This window comes from Megalobrama amblycephala, linkage group LG2, assembly GCF_018812025.1.
Source record: "Megalobrama amblycephala isolate DHTTF-2021 linkage group LG2, ASM1881202v1, whole genome shotgun sequence".
Taxonomy (NCBI): domain Eukaryota; kingdom Metazoa; phylum Chordata; class Actinopteri; order Cypriniformes; family Xenocyprididae; genus Megalobrama; species Megalobrama amblycephala.
Window position 1 is genome coordinate 12,233,712 of NC_063045.1, and position 25,016 is coordinate 12,258,727.

General features: G+C 35.5%; 2 protein-coding genes across 2 annotated transcripts; one reads left to right on the forward strand and one right to left on the reverse strand.

The window, feature by feature from the left end:
- Positions 1-12,154: 12,154 nt before the first annotated feature.
- On the reverse strand, positions 12,155-16,345 carry use1 (unconventional SNARE in the ER 1 homolog (S. cerevisiae)). The gene is made up of 8 exons (XM_048182722.1): positions 16,187-16,345; positions 15,752-15,801; positions 15,425-15,503; positions 15,168-15,320; positions 14,695-14,710; positions 14,570-14,600; positions 14,323-14,485; positions 12,155-13,208 (listed from the first exon to the last, which is right to left on the reverse strand). The coding sequence occupies exons 1-8, from the start codon at positions 16,286-16,288 to the stop codon at positions 13,026-13,028; spliced, it is 777 nt and encodes a 258-aa protein (XP_048038679.1). The 5' UTR covers positions 16,289-16,345; the 3' UTR covers positions 12,155-13,025.
- Positions 16,346-20,025: 3,680 nt separating this feature from the next.
- Positions 20,026-21,959, forward strand: LOC125262827. Its single transcript, XM_048181691.1, has 5 exons — positions 20,026-20,182; positions 20,270-20,602; positions 20,922-21,041; positions 21,265-21,326; positions 21,512-21,959. The coding sequence occupies exons 1-5, from the start codon at positions 20,155-20,157 to the stop codon at positions 21,635-21,637; spliced, it is 669 nt and encodes a 222-aa protein (XP_048037648.1). The 5' UTR covers positions 20,026-20,154; the 3' UTR covers positions 21,638-21,959.
- Positions 21,960-25,016: the final 3,057 nt, after the last annotated feature.

Consider the following 25,016-nt stretch of genomic DNA (forward strand, 5'->3'; position numbering starts at 1 on the left):
TATAACATAATATAACATAATATAATATAATATAATATAATATAATATAATATAATATAATATGTGCTGTCAAATCGATTATTTGCATCTAACATAAAATTTTGTAAATATATAAAACATATCAATATTGTATAATATATATAATTTGACAGCACTAAATATAATATAATATAATATAATATAATAACATAATATAATATAATATAATATAATATAATATAATATAATATAATATAATATAATATAATATAATATAATATAATATAATATAATATAATAGTGCTGTCAAATCGATTATTTGCATCTAACATAAAATTTTGTAAATATATAAACCATATCAATATTTTATAATATATAATACATTTGACAGCACTAAATATAATATAACATAATATAACATAATATAATATAATATAACATAATATAACATAATATAATATAATATAATATAATATAATATAATATAATATAATATAATATAATATAATATAATAGTGCTGTCAAATCGATTAATCACATCTAACATAAAATTTTGTAAAAATATAAAACATATCAATATTATATAATATATATAATACATTTGACAGCACATAATATAATATGTCTAGTTTGTATTAATTTATATTTCAGTTTTAGTTTTAATTATTTAAATACATGATTAGTTCAATGAAAATAAAAAATGTTTCTTTGGCAACTATTAAATAAAATACTTTTTTAAGGTTTCATTTTATTTTATTTAATGTTATTTATTTTAAGCAATGAACTTTTTTATGGTTTTAGTTTTAGTCATAACCTGTTTCTGGGAATGATTTCACTGACTTGTTTGAACAGATATGATGACTGTTAACGTACTAACATTGATGGCGATGATTTGCCACTGAAGTCACTGTGAGATGAAGGCGTCTGCCTAAAACATAAATGTAATTTAATTGGACAGTTTAATCTGTGAAAGCACTTCAGGAACAGAACATCTTGCTTGCTTTAAAGCTGTGATTAATCTATCTGTTATACAAGAGCTCATATACTGACAGTTCTAACACCAGTAATCCAAAATGATTTCTGTGATCAGATTATTCCCGCCCCCCTTTATCAACCCAGCCACATACACACCTGTCAGATGGTGAGCGTTCATGTCATTTTGTGTGCTTTGCTGTCATTTTCTGTTCTCAATAGAATTCTCACAGCCAATGAGAACTCATTCTCATTACCATACTATTAAAAAAGATCACACATTTGAATTTGTATATGTAAAAATAATCCTCGTTCTCATAGTGAAGAAAAACTGCAGTATATTATTCAAATTGTAAAGCATTTATAGATCAAATGCTAATGATTTTGATGCTGTGAAACTCAAAATGTTTTCAAGAGATTCACTTTGTTTTATATAATATTATGCGCAATTTGAAAAATGTGACTGCTGAGTGAATTCTGTAACATAAAACACTAAATTCACAGTTTAATTTGCAGAAAAATTATAATAAGTTTAAATAAATAATTGTGTGACAGAAATATGTACAAATGAGAAGCAAAATATGTTATTGATACACCTGCACAGACTCAGGGTTATAGGATTAGCTTCAAGTTGACAAAACCAAACCACTCCAGTTCGGCTTTGTTGGTACCATGATGCTGATCATCATCTTTCTCTGTCAACTCAGGCTTTGATCCTGAGTTTGTGGAGTGTGTGCACATGAATCCATGACATCAGTGGTGAACAGCCAATCACATGCCTTACAACAGAGAGAAACTGACATTCACTTCTTGCGAGAGAGCCAGCGTGATTCAAAACTCTTCTGCTGAAGGTTAAGAGTTTGAAGAATATTGAAGAATTTAAATGCATTTACACTAAAAAAAATACTTGTCCATGAAAGAGGACAAATAAAAGAAATGATCTTGCTCTATCAGTGCAAGTGAAACTTATGAACTTAGTTATAGTTGATAATATAGCTATGGAGACTCAAACATGTAAGGTCACATGTAGTCATTTTTAAAGAGTTTATTTACAGCTTATTTATATTACATATGATTTGTATATATTAATATTCATTTAAACTAAATGCTTAAAGGGATAGTTCACCCAAAAATAAAAAATTGATGTTTATCTGCTTACCCCCGGGGCATCCAAGATGTAGGTGACTTTGTTTCTTCAGTAGAACACAAATGATGATTTTTAACTTCAACCGTCGCTGTCTGTCAGTCATATAATGCGTGTCAATAGGAACTTCATCTATAAGAGTAAAAAAAAAAAACATGCACAGACAAATCTAAATAAAACCATGCAGCTCGTGACAACACATTGATGTCCTAAGACACGAAGCGATCAGTTTGTGAGAGAAACTGAACAGTATTTATATCATTTTTGCCTCTAAAACACCACTATGTCCAACTGCCCTGCACATCCGGTTGTGTTTTAGAGTTAAAAATGATATAAATACCGTTATACTTACTGAGGGTAAGTTACTATGGTGATGAACACCGCTATTACCCAGGATTGGAGCAAACTAATCTGAAACTTAGTGCCCCTGGCCACACCTGTTTCATTTGCGTAGGGACCTTTTAAAGCCATAACTTAACTAAAAGAAACACACAAGCAAATGTCAAACGTCTATGAACAAACATTGATAGAGCAAATATTGTTTGCTGTTTCATTACTTACACCCCTTTGTCAATAACACTAGATTTTTTTGCCAATGGGATATTGACATTATTAGAGGAACGAATAGATCGGATGTCCATACAACATTTGTTTAGACACGCCTAGTATATTTGAACTATTATCACTCATGTAGTTCCAAACGTCATTACAAGCGTATATAAGCAGCAGTCACTGCGTCATCCCAGCGACAATTCTTCCAGCATCCCTCCTCCTCCCCATCTCCTCCTCTATTTCTCTTATTCTCCCTCTATGCAGTACTGTTATAGGGGGTTTTATCTATCTTGTGGGTGAAAATGCCTTGTTGATGCCAGAGGTCAGAGAAGAATGGCCAGACTGTTTCGAGCTGATTGAAAGGCAACAGTAACTCAAATAATCACTCAAGGTTTGCAGAAGAGCATCTCTGAACACACAATACATCCAACCTTGAAGCAGCAGAAGACACATCGGTGCCACTCCTGTCAGCTGAGAACAGCAAACTGAGGCTATTGACACGGCCTCACCAACATTACACAATAGAAGATTGGAAAAACATTGCCTGGTCTGATGAGTCTCGATTTCTGCTGCGACAGTCAAAATTTGGCGTAAACAACATAAAAACATGGATCCATCCTGTCTTGAATCAACGGTTCAGGCTGCTGGTGGTGTAATGGTGTAGGGGGTATTTTCTTTGCACACTTTGGGCCCCTTACCAATTGAGCATCATTTAAATGCCACAGCCGATCTGAGTATTGTTGCTGACCGTGTCCATCCCTTTATGACCACTGTGTTCCATCTTCTGATGACTACATCCGGCAGGATAACACAGGACTACGACTTTCTTCAGATAAAAGACATTGAAGATCTGATTAAACAACTCCACAAACAATACCAGCTTCACTTATTACTAACCAGACTGACTTTATTTCTGTCACACATCTACAGAAGATTCTTATTGACAATTAACAAAGGTTTAGATGTTGATGTCTTATTGAAAATGTTTAGTTTAGGGGTCACCATAATGGGGATCAGTGTTTGCTTTAGTTGGGTTCTTGACCCTTGACTTTTGTTGAGTTGCTTCTGTATCAGCAATTGTAGATGTTTTCAGAAAACATTTATGCATTGATAAAGAAGATTGTCTGATATAATAACAGATAAATGACTGCATTAATGTGGTTTAAACAACAGCTTTTTCTGTAGTTTTGCTTACTATTAGAATTGAAATGATATTTGAGAATAATAAACTCAAATGATGTGATAAAATCATTTGTAACACTGAAGTGATTTTTGTAAGATTGTCTGAAGCTATTTCAAAGTTAAACACAACACTTAGACATCAGCACTCATCATACAAACCTCAACAATGGTGACAATAAAAAAATAAATAATTGATAGAGCATGCCACAATGCATGCTGGGATTCATGAATGTGTTTTGAATGTTGGCATGAAGCGTCACCATTGTTGTGCTTCATAAGCTGAATGTCGATGTCTGTGAGTGTATGAATGACACAAAACATGTCTAAAACCGAATGTCTTATTCTCAATAATGCATCAAATCCATAAAACACAGCTGTTTACACCACCTTAAAGCAGTCATTTGTTTGTTATTAAAACAGACATCTGCTTTATCAATGCAAAAGTGTTTTCTGGAAACACCTGCAATTATTGATAAAGAAGCAACTCATCAAGAGTCAAAAGCCCAACGGAAGCAAACACTGATTCCCATGATGGTGATCTCAATAAGAACTTCTGTAGATGTGAGACAGAAATAAAGTCAGTCTGGTTAGAAATAAGTGAAGCTGGTAATGTTGTTTGTGGAGTTGTTTAATCAGATCTTCAGAGATTTAATGTCTTTTATCTTCAGTCCATCTAAGGCTGTGGCTGAAGAAAGTTGTACTTTGTGTTCTTATTTCTCTTTCTTTCAGTGTTTGTTCACAGCAGGTGTTTGAATGATTGAAAGAATGTTTAAGGAACATCATACTAACCTTTAAATAACATTCTACTAACATTAAGGAAACTGTACATTTTTATGTTTTGGAATGTAACAAATCAACATTTCTAGAATGTTCCTTGAAAATTAAGTTGAAAGAACATTTGAGGAACATCATACCTTATAAAAAATGTTCCTCTAACGTCAAGAAAACTGGACAATTTTTTAAGTTCCCAGAACCAACACTGGTTTAGAGAACGTTTAATAGCAAAATTCTGTTAGCTTGGAAGGCAAAAGGGGGTCTAACCTTGTACAAGCAAGGTCCTACCTAATGAAGTGGCTGGGGAGTGCTGTCTGTCTGTCTATCTATCTATCTATCTATCTATCTATCTATCTATCTATCTATCTATCTATCTATCTATCTAATCTATCTAAACTTACACAAACATAACCATAAACAAAACAGCCTCAAGATACAACTGGATAAGATAAGTGACTTGGCCAGCACAGTTTCAGAACAGAAGAGGTTATTTACCACAACACCAGGGAGGAAAGAATGAGAAACCAGGTAACCAAAGAGCTTCCTGAACAACTTCCTCTGTGTTGCTCACCATTAGTGTTTACAGGAGGGCAGATCCCCCATACCACCCATCCTGGAGGACCAACGGCGTAATTATAGCGGCTCCTTCTGCGAGGAGCTGCCGAGGATCAAAGCAGAAGAGCGTTCCCACACTGTACTTCCTGCTGGGGCATGTTGCAACAACTTTGTTTTAAACAAGCCCTCCACCCGACTGCCCCCCACACTCCACAGAACTGTCTTTACTTATTCACTGACTTCAAAACTTAACACAAACCCGACATGAAAATGCCTTGACTCAGTATATGACTCATAAACAATCAAAAAATCATGTATAGTTGTGAAATATGTGCACAAACTTATCAGTAACCATTCGTGGGACAAATCTGACCTTGATTCAGTTGTTAATGTTAAAACATTTGACGTTAGAATCGACCTTGAGAAGATACTACATGCTACACTTCTGGATCCGACATCGGCTTTGGCAGCGCAGAGTGCGTTTTCACAACCGTGACCAAAAATTACACGATTTAATCATTTTTTTTCCGTATTAATCAGGTAAAAACTGTTCCATGTTACGATTAAAGATCTACTGAGAAGGCGGGTTTATTGTGTCTTAATCTCTGTGAACTTGAGCGGTTTCCAGGAACTCTGCAGCACCTGCTGGGTTACCCAGGGGTTGAGCAGAGGCCCACGGCCGGGCGGAGGTGTCGCTTCAATCCCTTCACCTCAGCTAACCCGCCACCTTCCAGACCGTGCGGCCCGGATCAGAGCTTTCCCTGTCAGGAACCACGAAATTAAAGCTCACAGCTACTTTATCTGCTCGCTTCACTTCAAAGGTGGATCGACCTGGTTTGGAAAATTAGGCCTTTGGGTCCACAGGAGTCTTGTGTCAGTAACAATGATTTATGATGCATTAGGGGACTGCTAAGCTAACAACGACAGGGGTCATAAAGAACATTATTCCAAAGCACATAAATTTCCGTGTACTTCAGCATTTTTTCCGAACATAAAATATTTTTTAAAAGACGTAATATTACTTGATGAAGTGCAGATGTGTTGTTCCTATATAGCCTAGCAAAAGAAATGTTGTCATGACTGGAGCAAATTGTCATACTCTTTAAGTGAATTCTTCTCAGGTTGTGTTTATTGAACACGCTTGTCTGTATAACAGATTTTAAAGTCTTGACTACAAAAAAGCAATTTTACCATCAGTGGTCAGGGGAAAAAAACACAAGCCTGCCTACAGGTCATTCATTTATTAGCTATTGACCTTATTTACCAGAGAAACATGCGCACCGCCATCTTCAGAATATTGTCTTTGAACTTTCCGTTTTTGTGGTAGCCCTGTATATTTCTATGGCATCGCTGTTGAAGAATAATTAGCTGGTGAAGTGAATTTACCTGTTGTAGAGTTAATGAAAGTTATCATGAGCATTGTTATGTTTAAAGCAGATGTCTTAACAAATGTCAGTAGACCGGGAAGATTTTAAATGAACAGTTCATTCATAAATACGTAAGATCACTGTGGAAATACAAACCGGAAGTCAAAAGACAACGAGCGCAGCGCTGAAAAGGGGCGGGGCTACATAAGGTCTATCCGCTTGTTAAGTCGTGACGTAAGGAACGCCGTTTTCGGGTCCAAGCCTCAACTCGTTTCACTGGCAAATGCCATCGACGGCCGTTTATTCAAATTAAACATCAATCATTTTAAAAAGTTAAACATTTTAAATACTTACAGTCTATTCATATTTTAACGATTTATAAAAGATGAATCATTGTCTGGCCATCTGGAATATTGGTATGGAGATAAAGGTTATAATTATATATGTTTTTGTAGTATTACGTGTGTATATTAGCACCATTTGTTGTTTTCTTGTGGTATGAGATAGAGCGTTTGGACCCGGAAGTGCTGCCGCGTGACGTCAGACTTAACAACCGGATAGCATGTTGTCACCATGGGGCTCGATTTGAGGGGGGAATGCAGGCAAAGACTATAGAATAACCAGTGCCCAAGGAAGTCGACCGGAAGTTGAAGTCGGCCGCGTGCTGCCATCTTGTAGCAGAACTTCACTTGCGTTAGCATCCCCATTGACTCCCATTCATTTTGGCGTCACTTTGACAGTGAATAACTTTACATCTGAGGCGTTTAAAGAATCCATTTGTCCATTATTTATTTCCAAAGATACACGACAATGTATAAAGGGCTCCATTACCTTCTATGTTACATTATGGCCCCGTAGAAACAGTTTTTGTAAAAATAGGCTAACGATTGCGTCATAACCACTCGACTCTCTGTCGCACAGTACAGAAATTACCGTATAGACATGAGGAGAAGCTCACAGACAGTCGGGGAGATTATCTTAATATGGCGTACTGGCGTTACATTTTAAAATACTATACAAACTAATTAATCAGAATACTTACTCCTGCTCACTCACGCCAAAGAACTCCCCGCTCAAGCTCGCCGTCTCTGCAAGATTAACGATGGCAGTTTGCACGCACAGCTACTAGAAGATTTACATCTGTCAGACAGGTTGCTGACGTCATCAAGCCTAGTGTGAGTCTGCGCGTCAGAAACGGAAGTGCTAAAAATCGCTAAAAATGGGCTTCACTTGACTCAATTGAGTTCCAATGGGGTCGCTGTGTCCATTTCTTTTACTGTCTATGAGAATAACACGTCGCGTCACTCCTATTGTTTGGGAGAAAGAGCAACACGCAATATGGCGGAATAAGTCCCGCCTTCAAAATAAGAGCCAATCGCCGACTGGTAAAGTCATCGAGTCACTGCAGCGGCCGTTAGAAGCTTCTTTAAGGCTGGAGCACACCAAGCCGACGGTCGGCCGTCGGGCAGTTTTTCTTCGTCGGCCGACTAAGTTTTCTCAGTGTGTTCCGCACCGTCGGCTGAAGTTGGTCCTCGTCGGTCTTTTTTCGGCCGATTCGAAATGTTGAATCGGCGTTGGAGCTCGTCGGGCCGTCGGGCCATCTGATGATTCTAATTGACTGCTCAGCTACTGCCGCCTGCTGCTTCGGAAAGGCATTTCATCTCATGCAGGCGCAGAACTGACGTGCTGCTTGGCCGTCGGCTGTTTAGCGTCGTTTTGGTGTGGCAGGGCAACTTTGGACACAGACGCTGCCGACGTGAGCCAACCCCACAGTCTGCTTTCGTCTCCGCTAGTTCGTCGGCGTCGGCTTGGTGTGTTCTGGCCTTTAGAAACAGTCAGACGCGTGCCTCCAAAATGAGGCACGAGACGCGCATTTAGGACTGCGCACGCGCATTAGCTTGATCCAGCCTGAAAAATACAGTTTTTTGTCATGATTCGAGCGTTTAGAAACACAATTTATGAGACAGTTGTTGTCAGATTTCATTGATGATTTCAAATATGAAATTTAATCAAAAGCTTGGCAAATAACTTTGGAGAACTTGATGTTTCCCCATTCAAAGAGATATGACTTGAATATTTCAAAGATGGCCGCCGAGTGAAATTACATGTCTTAAATACCCCTTGTTGAAAAAAAGAAGAAAAAAGCATCCCCTCTGTAAGCAACTATCCCCCTTACCATCTCCTTTAGATTAACAGCGTTATATATTATGTAAGTCTTATCATGTAAACGAAAGTTTTAAATTCTCTGTATGATAATTAACAAACTATAAATAACAGCGATTGACCAATCAGAACTCAGAATTGTAACGCGCTGCGCACTTCGTGCCAGAGCTCTGATTCGATCAAGCTTTCATCATTTTTCACGCTTGTTCAAAAGGAACGGTTCAAGCGCATCTTTTGACGTTCTTTAAAAAGAAGAGAACAGAAGGTTGATTAGTGTTTTAAGGACATTCCCGACACATTAGAATGAATAGCGAACGTAGCTAAAGTTCATTGCTTCCATAAGGGATTGTTGTCAAAGTGAATTACTGACAGTGAATGTCATCACAGAGGTGATAATGCAAACATGCATAGGCTATATAGGCTATGTTAGCTATACTGTATGTGTGTTTATTTATTTATTTAATAAAAAACTATGGGCTCTGTTCATACTCTGCTGTTTAAAACTGCATGAAACATCAATTCAAGACACAGCTAACAACTGTACCACTAATTGTTTGTTATAAGAACTTAAGAGTTTAATTCAGAAATAACTCTATCCTTTTTGTCCAAACTAGCCAATATTAGAGCTCTGGAGCCACAAAATCTTTATATATTATTTATAGAATCATCTTAGCATTAACAAGCCTGTTAACAAGCAGAATCACTGAAGGAAAGAAGAGAACAGAAAAAAGAGACATACAGAAACAAGACTAACTGACTTCAGCCACAGCCTTAGATGAAATCAACTGAAGATGAAAGAAGACTTTAAATCTCTCCAGATATCAGCAGAGGAGGATTAAACAACATTACAGCTTCACTTATTACTAACCAGATTGACTTTATTTCTGTTATTCATCTACAGAAGTTCTTATTGAGAATTAACAGAAGTTTAACGCTCATGTTTGTTTCATTTGAAGTCACCATATTGGTGATTGGTGTTTCCATTCGTTGGGCTCTTAACTATTGTATGTTTGTCTTGTCTGCCTGCTGTGACAGTGTGCTTGTCAAACATGTTTGCAGTAGCAACATGATGATGATTTTATAATTATTGTGAAATAGCATGAATTACTCATGTCATTTGAATGTAATAATTGTGTTGTGCCACACGTTTCATTTTGCTACGAGATTTCAATGATGGTCACTTTGTTCCTTTAGGAGATCTCAATAGCAGTCAGTTTCATTCCTTTACGAGAGGTACAAGGTTTTGTTTTGTGACAAGATTTCAAAGACAGTTGGTTTTGTTTCATTACAAGATTTCAATGATGATCAGTTTTGTTCCTTTAAGCAGAGGTGGACATTCAAGGGGTCAGAAAGTAAAAGTCCTGCCATATTTTTATTCCACCCTCTGAAGTAGTGTTAACTGAATAATGATTGACTGTTATTGAAAACACCTGATGTTAACAAGCAGAATCATCAAAGGAGAAAAATCACACATTTTAAGTCACCATCTTGGAGATCAGTATTTGCTTTAGTTGAGCTCTTGACCCTTGATTTTAATATTAGAATTTGTTTCGGCTGCTGTAACTGAGTTATAACAACCAGACAAGCAAAAGGAAAAGGTGATCAGGTGGTGTTGGTTATGTTTTCACTTAATCATTATTTGATCTGAATCACCAAACTCATTTAGAGCCCAATCTCTGAGTTAATTATTGATTACAGCAGCACTGTGATTGTACAGCAGAAGATCAGATTTAGCAATATAATCCAAATGATTGACATCATGTGGTCATCATGTGAACATGATGTCTGATTGCCTGGAACTCAATGAGGTGGGGCATTTCATTTGGGATATTCCCACGTCCAACCTTGTTTGGAACACAGCATAGCCTTAAGGAACGTGCTGATGGCGTGTGATGTCTGGGGGTACATCCCACGGCACGTACATTTTAAAAAAAATATTTGGACCACTATTATTGATTGCTACCAGGATGAAGAGAGTATACATAAAAAAGCCTACCCTACCTTTATTATAAAACAGCAAAAACATAAAATGTGACAAAGTATTATTTTGGCCAAAAAAAATATAAATGGTAAAACGGCATGCAAAAGGTGCATTCACGTCTACTGTCACACAAAAGTCACTTATCCAAGCAGCTTTCTATTGGTGGTCAACCCGATGATTTGACTTGACCAGCTGACCCCAATGAGAAAAATACGTGGGAAAACCTTTCCTCAGGCAAAATTCCCGATTGCATAAATTACCATTGAAATGACTTGAACAGTAGATGTGACCGCACCTTATTGCCACAATGTAGGTCTACTTATGAAAAAGGATTAACCCTTATGTGTTGTTGGGGATGTTTTAATCCACTATGGGGTGTTTTTGAGTCTTAATTTGGCCACAACTTTCTCTGTGTTTCAGCAAATGGAATGATTTTTGGTGACAAATCTTTTTTTGATACATATTTTGGGAAAATGCTTTGAAAATTTTCAAAACCTCAAAAATACACTGTGGGCAAATTTACTACCCTTTTGTTATGTTCGTGGATGAAAACATCCACTAAATTAAACTGCTGTAAAAATGTATCAGATAAATATTTTGTTCAATTTTTTTTTGCATAAATCTGTTAATCAACCTCAGTCCTGATCAAAACTACTAAATGTTTTAAAAAAAAAAATCCAGGATTTTTACTCTTTTATTGCCAAGTTTATAAATGATGTCACTGATTTGGGGAAAAAACACACAAAATGACTTATTTTCAATATAAAAAGTGATTGTGGACTGTTTTTTTTTTTTTTTTACCTTTTATCACAGTCTTGGACATGTGAAAGATTAGTAACAACATTGGTTTTGATGCATTGTTAGTTTTTGTGCAGCATCAGATTTTATTTTTTTCTCCCTCATTTACTGTTCGTGGCTGTTTTTGCCCCATTGACTTCCATTATAAAGACATTTTTTGATTGCAAAGCCATGACACCATATAATCATGCATTCTTGATTTATGGTGGTTTTCCCTGTTGGGAAGAGGTAAAATTTGTCATTTTTACAGTTGATCATCAGGTGGCACCATTAACCATTTAGATAGGCCTGTACAAAAAAAAGCTTAGTTTCTGGCTCATATATGGAGTTATATGGAGTATAACAGTATATTATAGTGTGTGTGTAAAAAAAAAAAAAAAAAAAAAAAAATCCAGTCCACAATCACTTTTTATATTGAAAATAAGTCATTTTGTGTGTTTTTCCCCCCAAATCAGTGACATCATTTATAAACTTGGCATTAAAGAGTAAAAATACTGGATTTTTTTAAACATTTAGTAGTTTTGATCAGGACTGAGGTTGATTAACAGATTTATGCAAAAAATTTGAAAAAAAATACATTTTTACAGCAGTTTAATTTAGTGGATGTTTTCATCCACGAACATAACGAAAGGGTAGTAAATTTGAACAATCCACAAGGGTTAAAAACATAAAATTAGACACCAAGTATAAGAGGATTGCAGATTGTTTTATTAAAATAATGTTTTTTCTTCACAGATGTTGATGTGAATCAATTAAAGGAGCGCACAGAAGCACAAGGACATAAACAATCAATGACCTTCCATTTGAAATGAACATCAATAGATCCATTAAAAGAGCTACACAGTTGAACAAACACATTAACCAGATCCGAGCAATACTTAACGCTCCATGTGCTATATAGGGAACAAGCACAAATAGATATAGCAGCTAAATATGGGGCATTTACTCTCTGGGTGGAGAAGACAGTATCCATCTGTGCTTCCGACTAGCAAAAATACTTCCTGCTGCTTGCCAGAACATTTCCTGATTGACACGGCAAGCCTGGACAAGTCGACTGGACCTTAAAACAGCTTGGTTCGTTTTTAGTGTTCATACTTGAGATTAAATCAGATGAAACTTTCAGTCATTTTAAGCGTCTCAAAACGCTCATATCTGTCAAAAAGGCTATTATATTAAACAGAACCTTTATGTTGGACATAGTGACAATTCGGTCATGTGCATCTCAAAATTAGCAGAAGAGCATTAGTCGTCAGATTACACGAGTTGTAAATTAAACGACAGATTGATTTAGTTTACTTAACGCTCGTTTTAACGAACATCAACATGGCCAAACAAATACTGGGGGGTTCGTTTAGGATGTTAATTAGAATGATCTGCGTCACAGGGATCCAACTCATTCATTATGACATCACAATGGCATGCAGGTGATGTACATTTTCACGGGAATGACGACAAGAGAATGAGGATGTCAGTCAACTCTATAACCCTTGGCTAGTATCTATATGTAAACTTGCTGTTATAGATAAATTAAATCTAGCAGTTCTACTGGTGACTAACATCATCTGAGTCTTGGGAACAGTCTTATGAACAGGATCATGCTGATGAACGTGAAGGAGACAACGATCAGCATCAGCCACAGGAACCAGTTGACGGATTTCTTGGCGTGCTGTTCCAGGCGCTCCGACTCCGTCTTCAGCTTCTCGAAGTTCATGTCGGCCTGACGCATGGATTGAGTGAGGGTCTAAAAACGAGGAGGAGAAAATGTCACAGTGCGTTCAATGCTAGGAGAACGGCAAAGCGTTTAATGAGGATTAGTTCACTTCAGAATTAAAATTTCCAGATAATTTACTGGAGGTAGGTGGAAGCACCTCCTCCAACTTCAAAATTGTCCGACATTGTTGTTTTACCTTTTTTTGTAAAGGCCCTTTGACTTGGTCTTTGCACGTTCGCTTTGTAGACACTGGACCTTTCCAACGTGATTACATAATGCACGGCACATCTCAGAGCAGTGCAAGACGAGCATTTGTGGTTAAAAAGTATATACACTTAATTTTTTTTTAGAAAATGACCGATATAAGACCCTTATTCCTCGTCTGGGATCGTGTAGATCTCTTTGAAGCTGCATTGAAACTGCAATTTGGACCTTCAATACATTGAACCCTGTTGAAGTCCACTATATGGAGAAAAATCCTGAAATGTTTTCCTCAAAAACCTTAATTTCTTTATGATTGAAGAAAGAAAGACATGAACATCTTGGATAACATAGGGGTGAGTAAATTATCAGGAAATTTTATTTCTGAAGTGAACTAATCCTTTAAATCATTTAATTAAATCATTTAAAAAAAACTCATATTAGTTAAGATTTGTAATTCCATGTGGATAACTGGATGTAGTAAAAAGACATTGCAAGTTAAAGGGATAGTTCACCCAAAAATGAAAATTCTGTCAAGAGAATCTAAATCTGGCAAAAGTTTGGGTCAACTATCCCTTTAAAATCTCAATAGTGAGTGTAACAATAAACTAATATGCTGCTGCTCTCTAGTGGTCAGACAACAAATAATCCATGAATAACCTCTTCAATCATTATTGTGGTGACATGTATGTATGTATGTATGTGTGTGTGTGTGTGTGTGTGTGTGTGTGTGTGTGTGTATATATATATATATTTATTATCTCCCCATACATAATTTGAAAATGTAAAAAAAACAAAAAAAAAACCACACATATATATATACATTTTTTAAATTAAAAATAGTACTACCTACACTAATACTTCTATTATTCAATCATTCTTTTTTATTCCATTCTTTTGGGGTGGTAATAATTAATTTAAGGGAGATAAAAAAACATCAGACCTGGTTGTCCTGCTTTATGATGTTTTGGGCCGCGAGTGAGTTGTTCTTCAGGTTGCGAGCGAGGTTCAGCATGTCATCGGCTAGTTTCTCCTGAAGACTGTTATGATGCTGTAGAATAGCGTCCAGCTCTGTCGCCGACTGTCGCTCGTCTACGGGAAAACTCCTGAGAAATGAGGAGAAATTAACCGAATGCCGTAGATACCAATGACACCCACGCATTCAATAAATCAATGACAGCATCACTTACTTTCTGTGTCTGAGATCAGTCTCGAATAAACCTAACCACGAAGAACAAAGAAAAATGCATGATCAATATCTGTAATTTACTTTCGTAAAACGTCACATTTAAATTAAATACAAAACAAAGCTTACCGGAACTTGACGCACCCTGTTAAGAAGAGGAAAGAGAAAAGTCAGTAAAAATATACATTTTACACTGTACAAAACATTTATTTTCTTAATCAGTATTTTTCGAAGATATAATATTGTCACGACCAGGGTTATTAAATAAAATCCATAATAAAACATTGCTAATTATAAAATAAGCTGAAAGAGAAAATAGAAAATAAAATCTTGTGTTCAACTAGTTTAACTTTAAGTACTAAAAAAACTAAAACTAAAATAAAAGTTAATAATAATAATAATAATAATAATATTTTATATATATATTAGATGTATTAAAAATAAAACTATAATAGTATGTTAATGATATTAAACACTGTAAAGATTTGTTTTCTGACAATATTGTTGTTTGTTTTATGCATAAATTAGTGCTGTCAAAAAAAAAAAAAAATCTATGAATATATAAAAAGTGCATTTGTAGTGTGAAGAGGTTAGAGTCATACGGTGCTCATTAGTTCCTTCCTCATTTCTTCAGCACATCGCGCTTTACTCTGCATGTGCACCGTCTTACTCGCCGGCGTTCTCTCGCTGGATATCGTAGGCGTTCGTCCAGGAGCCAGAAACTGATTCGCTAAAGACTTCTCTGCTGGAGATGGCTAAAAGCAAACAAAACATTTCTTTACTGTACTATGATTGGCATTGGACGATGATGCATTTTCTGTCATTGATCATGCAGTGAACAAATAATATAATGACTGACCAGTTTGTCCGCCTCTAAGAGACCCTTGAGGAAATCCACCTTGCGATTGTAGTCTGTCAGGATTTCTGGTGTTGGTTTGCTGGGAGAATCAGAAATAAACCATGACTCATCTACATTAATATCTGTGTTAATATATCACAGTCTGAGATGTTTCACAAATGTAGGAGAAACACTACTAGCTGTTTTTTAAATCTCAACATCATCTTGAGTTTCATGTAAACACTGATATAAATCATTTTCACACAATAAATGTTGAAATGGTTTGTTTATTTCACTCAATGTAATGATATGTGACACATTATTGCCTGTAATGTTATATAAACATACCTTGAACTCTTTTTAAGGGCTACAAGCATCTCCTCCAGAGCACCAACATACTTGAAAAGACAAAAATGAACCTGTTATATATGATTTTCCTTCTAATAATTCTCAATGTAATACACACACACACACACATAATTATATATATATATATATGTGTGTGTGTGTGTGTGTGTGTGTGTGTGTGTATGTATGTATGTATGTATGTATGTATGTTTGTACATATGGCAGCATATATAAGACAGTAAACAAATAATAAATGAACTAATTCTAGCGCATGATCCATTAATACAAATGCTTGTTTTGTTTATGACACGTAATTCATAAATGAGGTTGGTATTTCTTTGTTGTATTCATGCAGAATATTCTCTTGTGTAAAATATAAACATTTACTTCAAACGCAGATAATTAAACGTAAATGTAATTTAGTTATGGAATTACCTTCTCTAGTCTCCATTCTGTCTCGCCTCTTTTCTCTGAAGCAAGAGATTCACAGCGCGATAATAACCTGATGAAATTGATCTCTAGTCTGGACGTGGCCATATTTGACACTCAAAGCGGAAGTCGCGCGAGTTTTACATACAACAAGGCGGAACCGAGCGACAAATGAAGAGTCCTTCTGGGTTAGAAGACCTTCTGCAGTATTCAGAGCGCGGGTATCAATTTACTCCAAATTAAGTGTCCCTGTGAAAAAAAGCAGAAATTAGGTCTATTTTAAAATGTAATGAATCTGTATTTGGCATCTTGTGAATGTCTTTTTTATTTCCTATTGGAGTTTCATACTTTGGTGCCTGTTTTTATGTAGAGTTTTTTGCTTTAGTTAGCTATAATTAAACATCTCCTTCAAATCCCAAAAGCAAACAACAAACTTGCAGGTTATATCTGAAAGCTGAGGGGAAAGTTGATCAAGAACATGTAGACACAAACTGACCACCAACTGCAACTTTCAGACACCATTTTTATTTATTTATTTATTTATTTTTTAGCTCAACCGTCATTGGCTGCATCTGAAAGCTTAGGCAGATGACTTGTTGCCTCGCTGCCCTATAATCTGACTTTGCAGGTGGCGTTTGTGCATGAATGTTTCCTTTCCAAAACTGATTTTGAACAGACTTATGAGCAAAGTCCTTTAAAGGAACACTCCACTTTTTTTGAAAATAGGCTCTTTTTCCAACTCTCCTAGAGTTAAACAGTTGAGTTTTACAGTTTTCGAATCCATTCAGCTGATCTCCGGGTCTGGCGGTACCACTTTTAGCATAGCTTAGCATAGTTCATTGAATCTGATTAGACCGTTAGCATCACGCTCAAAAATGACCAAAGAGTTTTGATATTTTTCCTATTTAAAACTTCACTCTTCTGTAGTTACATCGTGTACTAAGACTGACGGAAAATGAAAAGTTGCAATTTTCTAGGCCAATATGTCTAGGAACTATACTCTCATTCTGGAGTAATAATCAAGGAACTTTGCGTAATATCATTGCACCTGCTGCACCCATGGTATGGCGGCAAAGTTCCTTGATTATTACGCCAGAATGAGAGTATAGTTCCTAGACATATCGGCCTAGAAAATCGCAACTTTTCATTTTCCGTCGGTCTTAGTACACGATGTAACTACAGAAGAGTCAAGTTTTAAATAGGAAAAATATCAAAACTCTTTGGTTATTTTTGAACGAGATGCTAACGGTCTAATCAGATTCAATGAACTATGCTAAGCTATGCTAAAAGTGGTACCGCCAGACCCGGAGATCGGCTGAATGGATTAGAAAATGCTAAAACTCAACTGTTTAACTCTAGGGGAGTTGGAAAATGAGCCTATTTTCAAAAAAAAGTGGAGTGTTGCTTTAAGGCAAGTAATTTAACTCAGTGGCCATCTTTGAAGCGCCTCTTGGGCAGCTATTTCAGTCATGCATCTCCTATCACTTTGGAATGGAGAAACATCAAACTCTCCAAAAATGTTCACCAAACTTATGATTAAATGTTAATATTTAAAAACACCACTGAATTTGTTGACAACTGTCTCATTGGCTCTTTTATTTAGAAAGCAGGGCTTATTCTCAGCCATATTGCACATTGCACTTTCTTCCATTTATAAAAATGAGTGCACCATCTTTAGCCGAGTTTGGGCTAAAGTTCAGAGACTTCCTCCTTGGCTGTGACAGAGTGAGCCGGGGCGGCCTCCGTGCCCACATTACAGATGTTAGAGAGTTCACAGAGTTCATAATCTGCCTCAGTGGCCACAGCAAGGTGTTCAGAAAACGCCTCCGTGGCCGTGATAAGAGGAACTGCAGGGGATGCTGCCGCCTCTTGGGAAACTGCAGCGTTATGTGTGGCCCAATCACACAAGATGGCAGATGACAGTGGAAGGTCCCTCAAGTCCCTCAAGGATCATTGTCGTCAAGGAGTGCTTTGAGTGAATCATTAAAGGGATAGTTTACCCAAAAATGAAAATTATCCCATGATTTACTCACCCTCAAGCCAGGTGTATATGACTATCTTCTTTCAGACAAACACAATCGGAGCTATACACAAAACAGGGGGTCCTGTTTTGAAGCCCTCCAAAAATGCATCCCTCCATCATAAATATAATCCATATAGCTCCAGGGCCTTCTAAAGCAGTGTTTCCCAACCCTGTTCCTGGAGGCACACCAACACTGCACATTTTGCATGTCTCCTTTGTCTGACACACCCATTTCAGGTCTTGGAGTCTCTACTAATGAGCCGATGACTTGAATCAGGTGTGTTTGATTAGAGAGACATGCAAAATGTGCAGTGTTGGTGTGCATCCAGGAACAGGGTTGGGAAACACTGTTCTAAACGATGGGATTTTGTAAGAAAAATGTAAATATTTATAAAACGGTTAGTTCCTGTCCTTGATTCTCATTGGTCAATAGCTGTGTTTCATTCACGATAAAACACGGCTATGACCGCTTCACCCAACGGATCTGTGTATCATTACACAAAACCCTTAGCAACCACTCTTAGCAACGTAAACTATATGTTCTCAATTGATATTGTTCATTGAAATGCACTGTATTGTGTAGAAGATTATTGTGAAAAAGAGATCGAGTGAGCGAGTTTATTATCTGCATTCAGATTTAGCATTTTCCTTCAGGTCAGTCCTATGTTCATTATAAAAAATCAGTTTAAATGTCTGATGTATTATCCTGTCCTTTTAACAGTTAAGGGGTTTTCCCATGACTGACAGCGCTAGTCAAAGCATTTGTCAGTTGCATCTTGTTCCGTGTTCAAAACAATTCAGTCTTTTCAATGTAAAAGTCTTCGCTACTCATAAAGACAGTCTTTGCCGCTATCTAATGGCGTGATAATGTAACTTCTGTTGCTGTTCACGGTCAGGGACTATTTTTTCTGGTGGAAGGAAGGCTTTTAGAGAAAGTTTACATCAAGAAAATTGCATTGACACATATTTTTGGCTTTAATATTTGTATTGTGTGGTCTGTTTTATAACAGCAATAAGGTACTTGAGGATAGTGCTGTATCGTGAATAAGCCCTCAGCCGTGACTAATTCACCATAAGTCTCTGGCCTACTATACAATATTCAGTACAATACTATACTTGTAGTGCATACAGAATACAATTTATAAGTTGTGATCACTTTTTTACGTAATTTTTACAAAATTTGTTTACTGTGTTACAGTATACTTTTTACTGTAACTGCTTGCTTTGGATGCTGTGCTCTTCATTTTTTGATGTAGTGTCCAATGAATGATCTGTAGTGTTCATATTTTGACTGGCTGTTATAAGATCTGAAAGCATTGTTTGAAATTTGAGCACAGACAAAATGGTTTTGAGGCAATTGTTTGATTTTGCCAGAAGAATCAGATGTTCTCTGAATGTAGTTTGAAGATTTGGTTTTATGTTTAGTGGGTGATGGTTTTAAGAAATGTGTTTTAGCAATTCAGAAAAAATGTAAAAGCAAAAAGCGATTCAGCCAAAGCTGTTGTTCAGTTTTGTTTGTCTCTCTTTATTTGGCCTGAAAAGTAACTGGAAAGTTATTCATAACATCAGTAACAAGAACTCGAGGAATCTGCCAGGATGTGATTCAAACCCACATGATATACACCCATTTTCAAAAGAAAAGGTATATTTTGGCAACTTCCCTTATTTTTCGTATTAGAGTCATTACAACTAAAATAATGCTTTCAATGATTTAGGAAGAAAAGATATTAAGTACATTTGGGCCTAAGTTTACCAAAACATTACATCACTTATACAATAGTGGTCATTAAACAACAATGAAAAATGAGGTCAGCGTAAGTGTAAATTTCGTCATTTCATCTGATTCATTTTTGGTTTTGTGAAGCTCAGCAGCAGCACTTCCTCTAGAGACGTTATAAAGTTACACACATCAACCTTCACACGAGTTCAGCACGTTCAACAAGATCCCAGAATGAAGACTCTGCTGCTTTCACTCCTCTGTAAGTTTATTTCATGTCATTTTGTGTTATTTAATGTGATTCTGTCATGATCAGATGATCTGAATGATGTGTTTTGTGTGTGTTCAGGTGTGTTTGTGTGGTCTCAACACACAGAAGGTTTAACTGATCAGCAGGTCACTTTAGGACAGAGTGTGACTGTAACCTGTGAGTTTAGATTAAGAGCCATTACTTGGTTTGTGATAAAATCATCCGCTCGTCCAGTGATGATATGGCGAACATTTGCATCTGAAAAGCCTATTCACTACTATGATGAAAAATTCCGTAGCAAATATTCCGAGGGAAGCAGGAGCCAATTAATTATTAATAATGTCACTGCTGATGATTTAGGAATTTATTACTGTATAATACCAGGCGAGACCACTCTAGAGGTCAGTGATGGGATCAGACTGGACACTGGTGGTAAGTGATGCAATGCGATAAATATACATCTGAGATATATTTTATTATTATTATTATTTAATAGTTGTTTTGCAATTATCCACACAACAAATGAAATAAGATACTTTGCTTTTCTAAAGATGTGTGTCAAGAGGACAGTAACAAACTGTACACAAATATATATCTGAGAAATATTATTATTGTTATATAATCATAATTGTTTCTAATAATAATAATAAAGCTTTTGCAAAGTTATTTTGCAATCTAAATGCCAAGGATGCATGACAAAAAGTTTAATAATTATGCAAATTATGATATGAGTTATTTCTCGAAAACACAGGAGCCCACCAAAATTTCGATGAACTAGAGGAACAAAATCCACCACAAGATCAGAGATCATATCGGATCCTGATTGTCATATTCACTCTGTTGATTGTTATGCTGTCTGCTGCAGTAATAGGTGAGTGAATTAAAAGTCATATTCAAGATCACAATTTATTTAAAATAGGAAAATTACCTTTAAACTTGACATATTTATTATATAAATTCTATTAAATACTTAAAATATATTTATATTGTATTGAAAATTTATTATAAAAATATATCATTTTACATAAGTTTGGTTGTATTACATTTATCAATAAATTTAACAGCATTTAATCAGAGATTTTTTGCTATTTTAGGTTTATTAATGATGAACCGTAAACTGTCTCAGAAGATTCCCAAATATGTAAATGGTCATCAAGTAAGACATGTCTTTATTGGTGTTTATATTGATAATTCAGTTACTTTGACTGCTTTTGCAAATGTTTTATATTCCATGCAGCAACAATAATACAGAAATTGTTTCATTAAAAAATCAATGTGCAAAAATGTGAAGTGTAAATGGGAATTAGCAGCTAATGTATGTTTTTTTCTTCATTCATTTAGATTTCGGAAAGAAGAATAACTTCTTTCCCGACCAGCGGCACTGTTGTTCCTCCTCAGAACTCATTGACCGATCGTGAATATCAAGAAATACTGCCAGAATCTACTTATGAATTAGCAACATACTGAGAGATTGATCATTGTTTGGTTCTAATGATCAGGGCTGGGTTTCCCAATAACGATGTATCTTAGCTCTTAAGAGCGCTTTCTACGTGCGAGGTTACGAACGTTCGCTGCAATTCCACGTGCGTTTCCCAAAAATGTCACATGAACGCGCGAGAACGCGTTCTACGTGCTACTTAAGAGTCGCTGTCCGTTTCTCAAGTGCTGAATATTACCTTATAAAATCGTATCCTTTAACGTTTAACCTAATAATCGTCACCTGATGTGGTTTAGAATAAATAAATAAATAAATAAATAAATAAATAAATAAATAAATAAATAAAGATACCTTTCAAAAAGATTAAATTAATGTTCTTCTGGAGGAGGTAGAGCTAAACAAAGATATATATATATATATATATATATATATATATATATATATATATATATATATATATATATATATATATATATATATATACACACACACACACACACAGTCAAACCACAATTTATTCAGACACCTTGAACATTTCATTCATTATTAAAGATTATTCACTATAGTTTTTTTTTTTTTTTAATGGTAGTAAAATATGACAAGATCTTAAATAACACTTTAGCAAAACATGGTCAGGTCAAAGTGTCTAAATAATTTTTGGTTCCAAATTTCTATCAATTTTGCTGGTAGTCCACTGTATGAAGAATTTTTGGGCATAATATGTCACAGTTTAGTTTATTTTGTCATTCTCACTTAACTATAGTGTCTATATTTAACTTAAATTAATTATAGTGTATATATATATATATATATGTGTGTGTGTGTGAAATCAATCAAACTGTGATTCAGTGTTTTTGAAGTTAATATCTAAACTTGTTTTAAAATTTAGTTTATAGTTGAAAAAAGTCAGTCACTTCAGAAACACTTGGAAGAACTCCTATAGTATTTCATAGAGCTTTAGGCCTTGGGTGGTAGGCCTATATAAAGCCTATATAAAGGGTATATAGGGTGACAGTAGTACAAATTATGTACTTCATCTAGCCAATTTCTACAGGTAGACAAATTTTTTATTGCAGACATGTTTTATCAGCACTATTTATGACATCATGTGTATTTTTATTTTTTTTATTTTCTTCCCTTTTCTTTTCATATTAAAAGAAATGTGTGGCCACATATCAAGTGCTACTTAAGTTACGATGCTTTTGGGAAACAGACCTTAATATTAAGATCACTCGTACGATCGTTTTTACGATCAAATTAGGCTTACGATGCTTTTGGGAAACGCAGCCCAGAACTGTGTGCTGCTTGAACAGTAAATGTCAATCAAGTTTTATAATAACTTTTGATTTGAGAATATATCAACTTTTTAGTGTTCTTGATTGTTTATTTCACTTTCTGGAATAGCCTTCCTGATAATGTTCAGGGCTCAGACTCACTCACCCAGTTTATTATCAGGATGCCCGTCCCGAGAGTACATCAGCTCGAGTTTGGGTCCAGCCTCTTATGAAGACTTCAGATGACCAACACCTGTGAAGAAATGGCCCCAACTCCTGCTAGGATCCTGCTAGGATGATGCAAACTCTGGATCAACATGCACCAATGCAAAATCTTGCTATATACCCTAATCATTAGGGCCCGAGGACCCTATTGTAATTGCTCAGTCAATTCTTCTTCTTCTCTGAAATGAATCGCATTTTTTAAGGCCTAAACATGATCGAAAACTCATGAAACTTAGCACACGCGTCAGAAGTAGTGAAAATTTACATCTGATATGGGTTTTAGAATTATGTGTGGCAAAATGGCTCGATAGCCCCACCTACAAAAAATTGTAATTCCCTCTTTTTAGATGGTTATAAATGTGAAGTTGATTGTTTACTCAGGGGTTTCATTATTGATTGTTAATAAAAGTGTTGAACTTGGAGGTCACGTCTACTGGCTATCGAACTTGTGTTGCTGTTTTAAGTTATTTCCGTGTGATCTTTGGGTATCGCTCGGTTACACTAGCATAGCATACATTTTGTTTTGTTTTCTGATGATTGTTCTTGAGTCCTCTGATTGTCCTGAACAGTTAAAGTGGCCAATGGTCTTCAGAAAAATCCTCCAGGTTCTGCAAATTACTTGATTTTCCAGCATCTTTTGCAGATTTGAACCCTTTCCAGCATTGACTATGATTCTGAGATTCATCTTTTCACACTATTTTTTCAAAAACCTGCACGTTTTCAAAAGTTTGCATTTTCAGGCCACCAATACGCGGTTGTTGTGTAAATGAACGGCCAAAACACATAAAAAACATTTTAGATGAAAACGGTGTCGTGTAAACAGCCCCTAAAACACAAACAAACCAAACAACCCTGACAGTCATTTACTGAATTTTTAAAAACATTAATGGTTAATTCAAAAAGTTTTCCATTATTTTGACAAAAGAAAAACACAAACAAAGAAACAAACAAACATACACTGTAAAAACCTGCAATTGTTAAATATTTGACTCATAAAACTCATTTGTTGTTATAAATTAATGTAACTCAGTGATGTTGATGTTTTATATATATATATATATATATATATATATATATATATATATATATATATTTTATGGATAACTCTGAACAGTTTTAAAGGGAAGAAACCAAATGTACCAAAATGCTCAGCACATCAAACATTTAAAAAAAAGTAAAAATAAAGAAACTTTTTTTAAAGAAATATGTTCTGGGGAAAAAGCAGGAAGTGAAAATTGTGTCTAAAGTTCAAATCAAGCTCATGTGGTGGTTACACAATTGTTTAGGGTAAATGAATCACCAACATATTTTAATTCCAGACACTACTTAAACGGATAGTTCGCCTTAAAATAAAAATTAAGTCATCATTTACTCATCCTGGTGTTGTTCTAATGCCAGCTGCCAAACAGCAAAAAACAGCATCAACCCTGCTGACAGTAGATTACCATAAAATGAAGGAAAAAAACAGAAATATTCTGTAAAACATAACAGTCAGATTTTCTAAACGAAACAAGTTAATTTCACTGAAATATTACTGAAAGTTATAGAAAAAGTTATGCAAAGTCAATAAACTGATAAGGAGAGTAAATGAAGTGAACTGAAGTGTTTTATGTGTTTTTGTACAATAATTCATTCATTTTGGGGGTCACCATTATGCTGGAGAGTAGAGCCTGTGCTTCAGTCATGATGAGCTGAGAAATACTGATGTTCTGCTGCATGTTGCTTAATTTAAAGACAGATAAGCTGTTTGATAAGTACTTTAAAGGATTAGTTCACTTTCAAATTAAAATTTCCTGATAATTTACTCACCCCCTTGTCATCCAAGATGTTCATGTCTTTCTTTCTTCAGTCGAAAAGAAATGAAGGTTTTTGATGAAAACATTCCAGGATTTTTCTCCATATAGTGGAC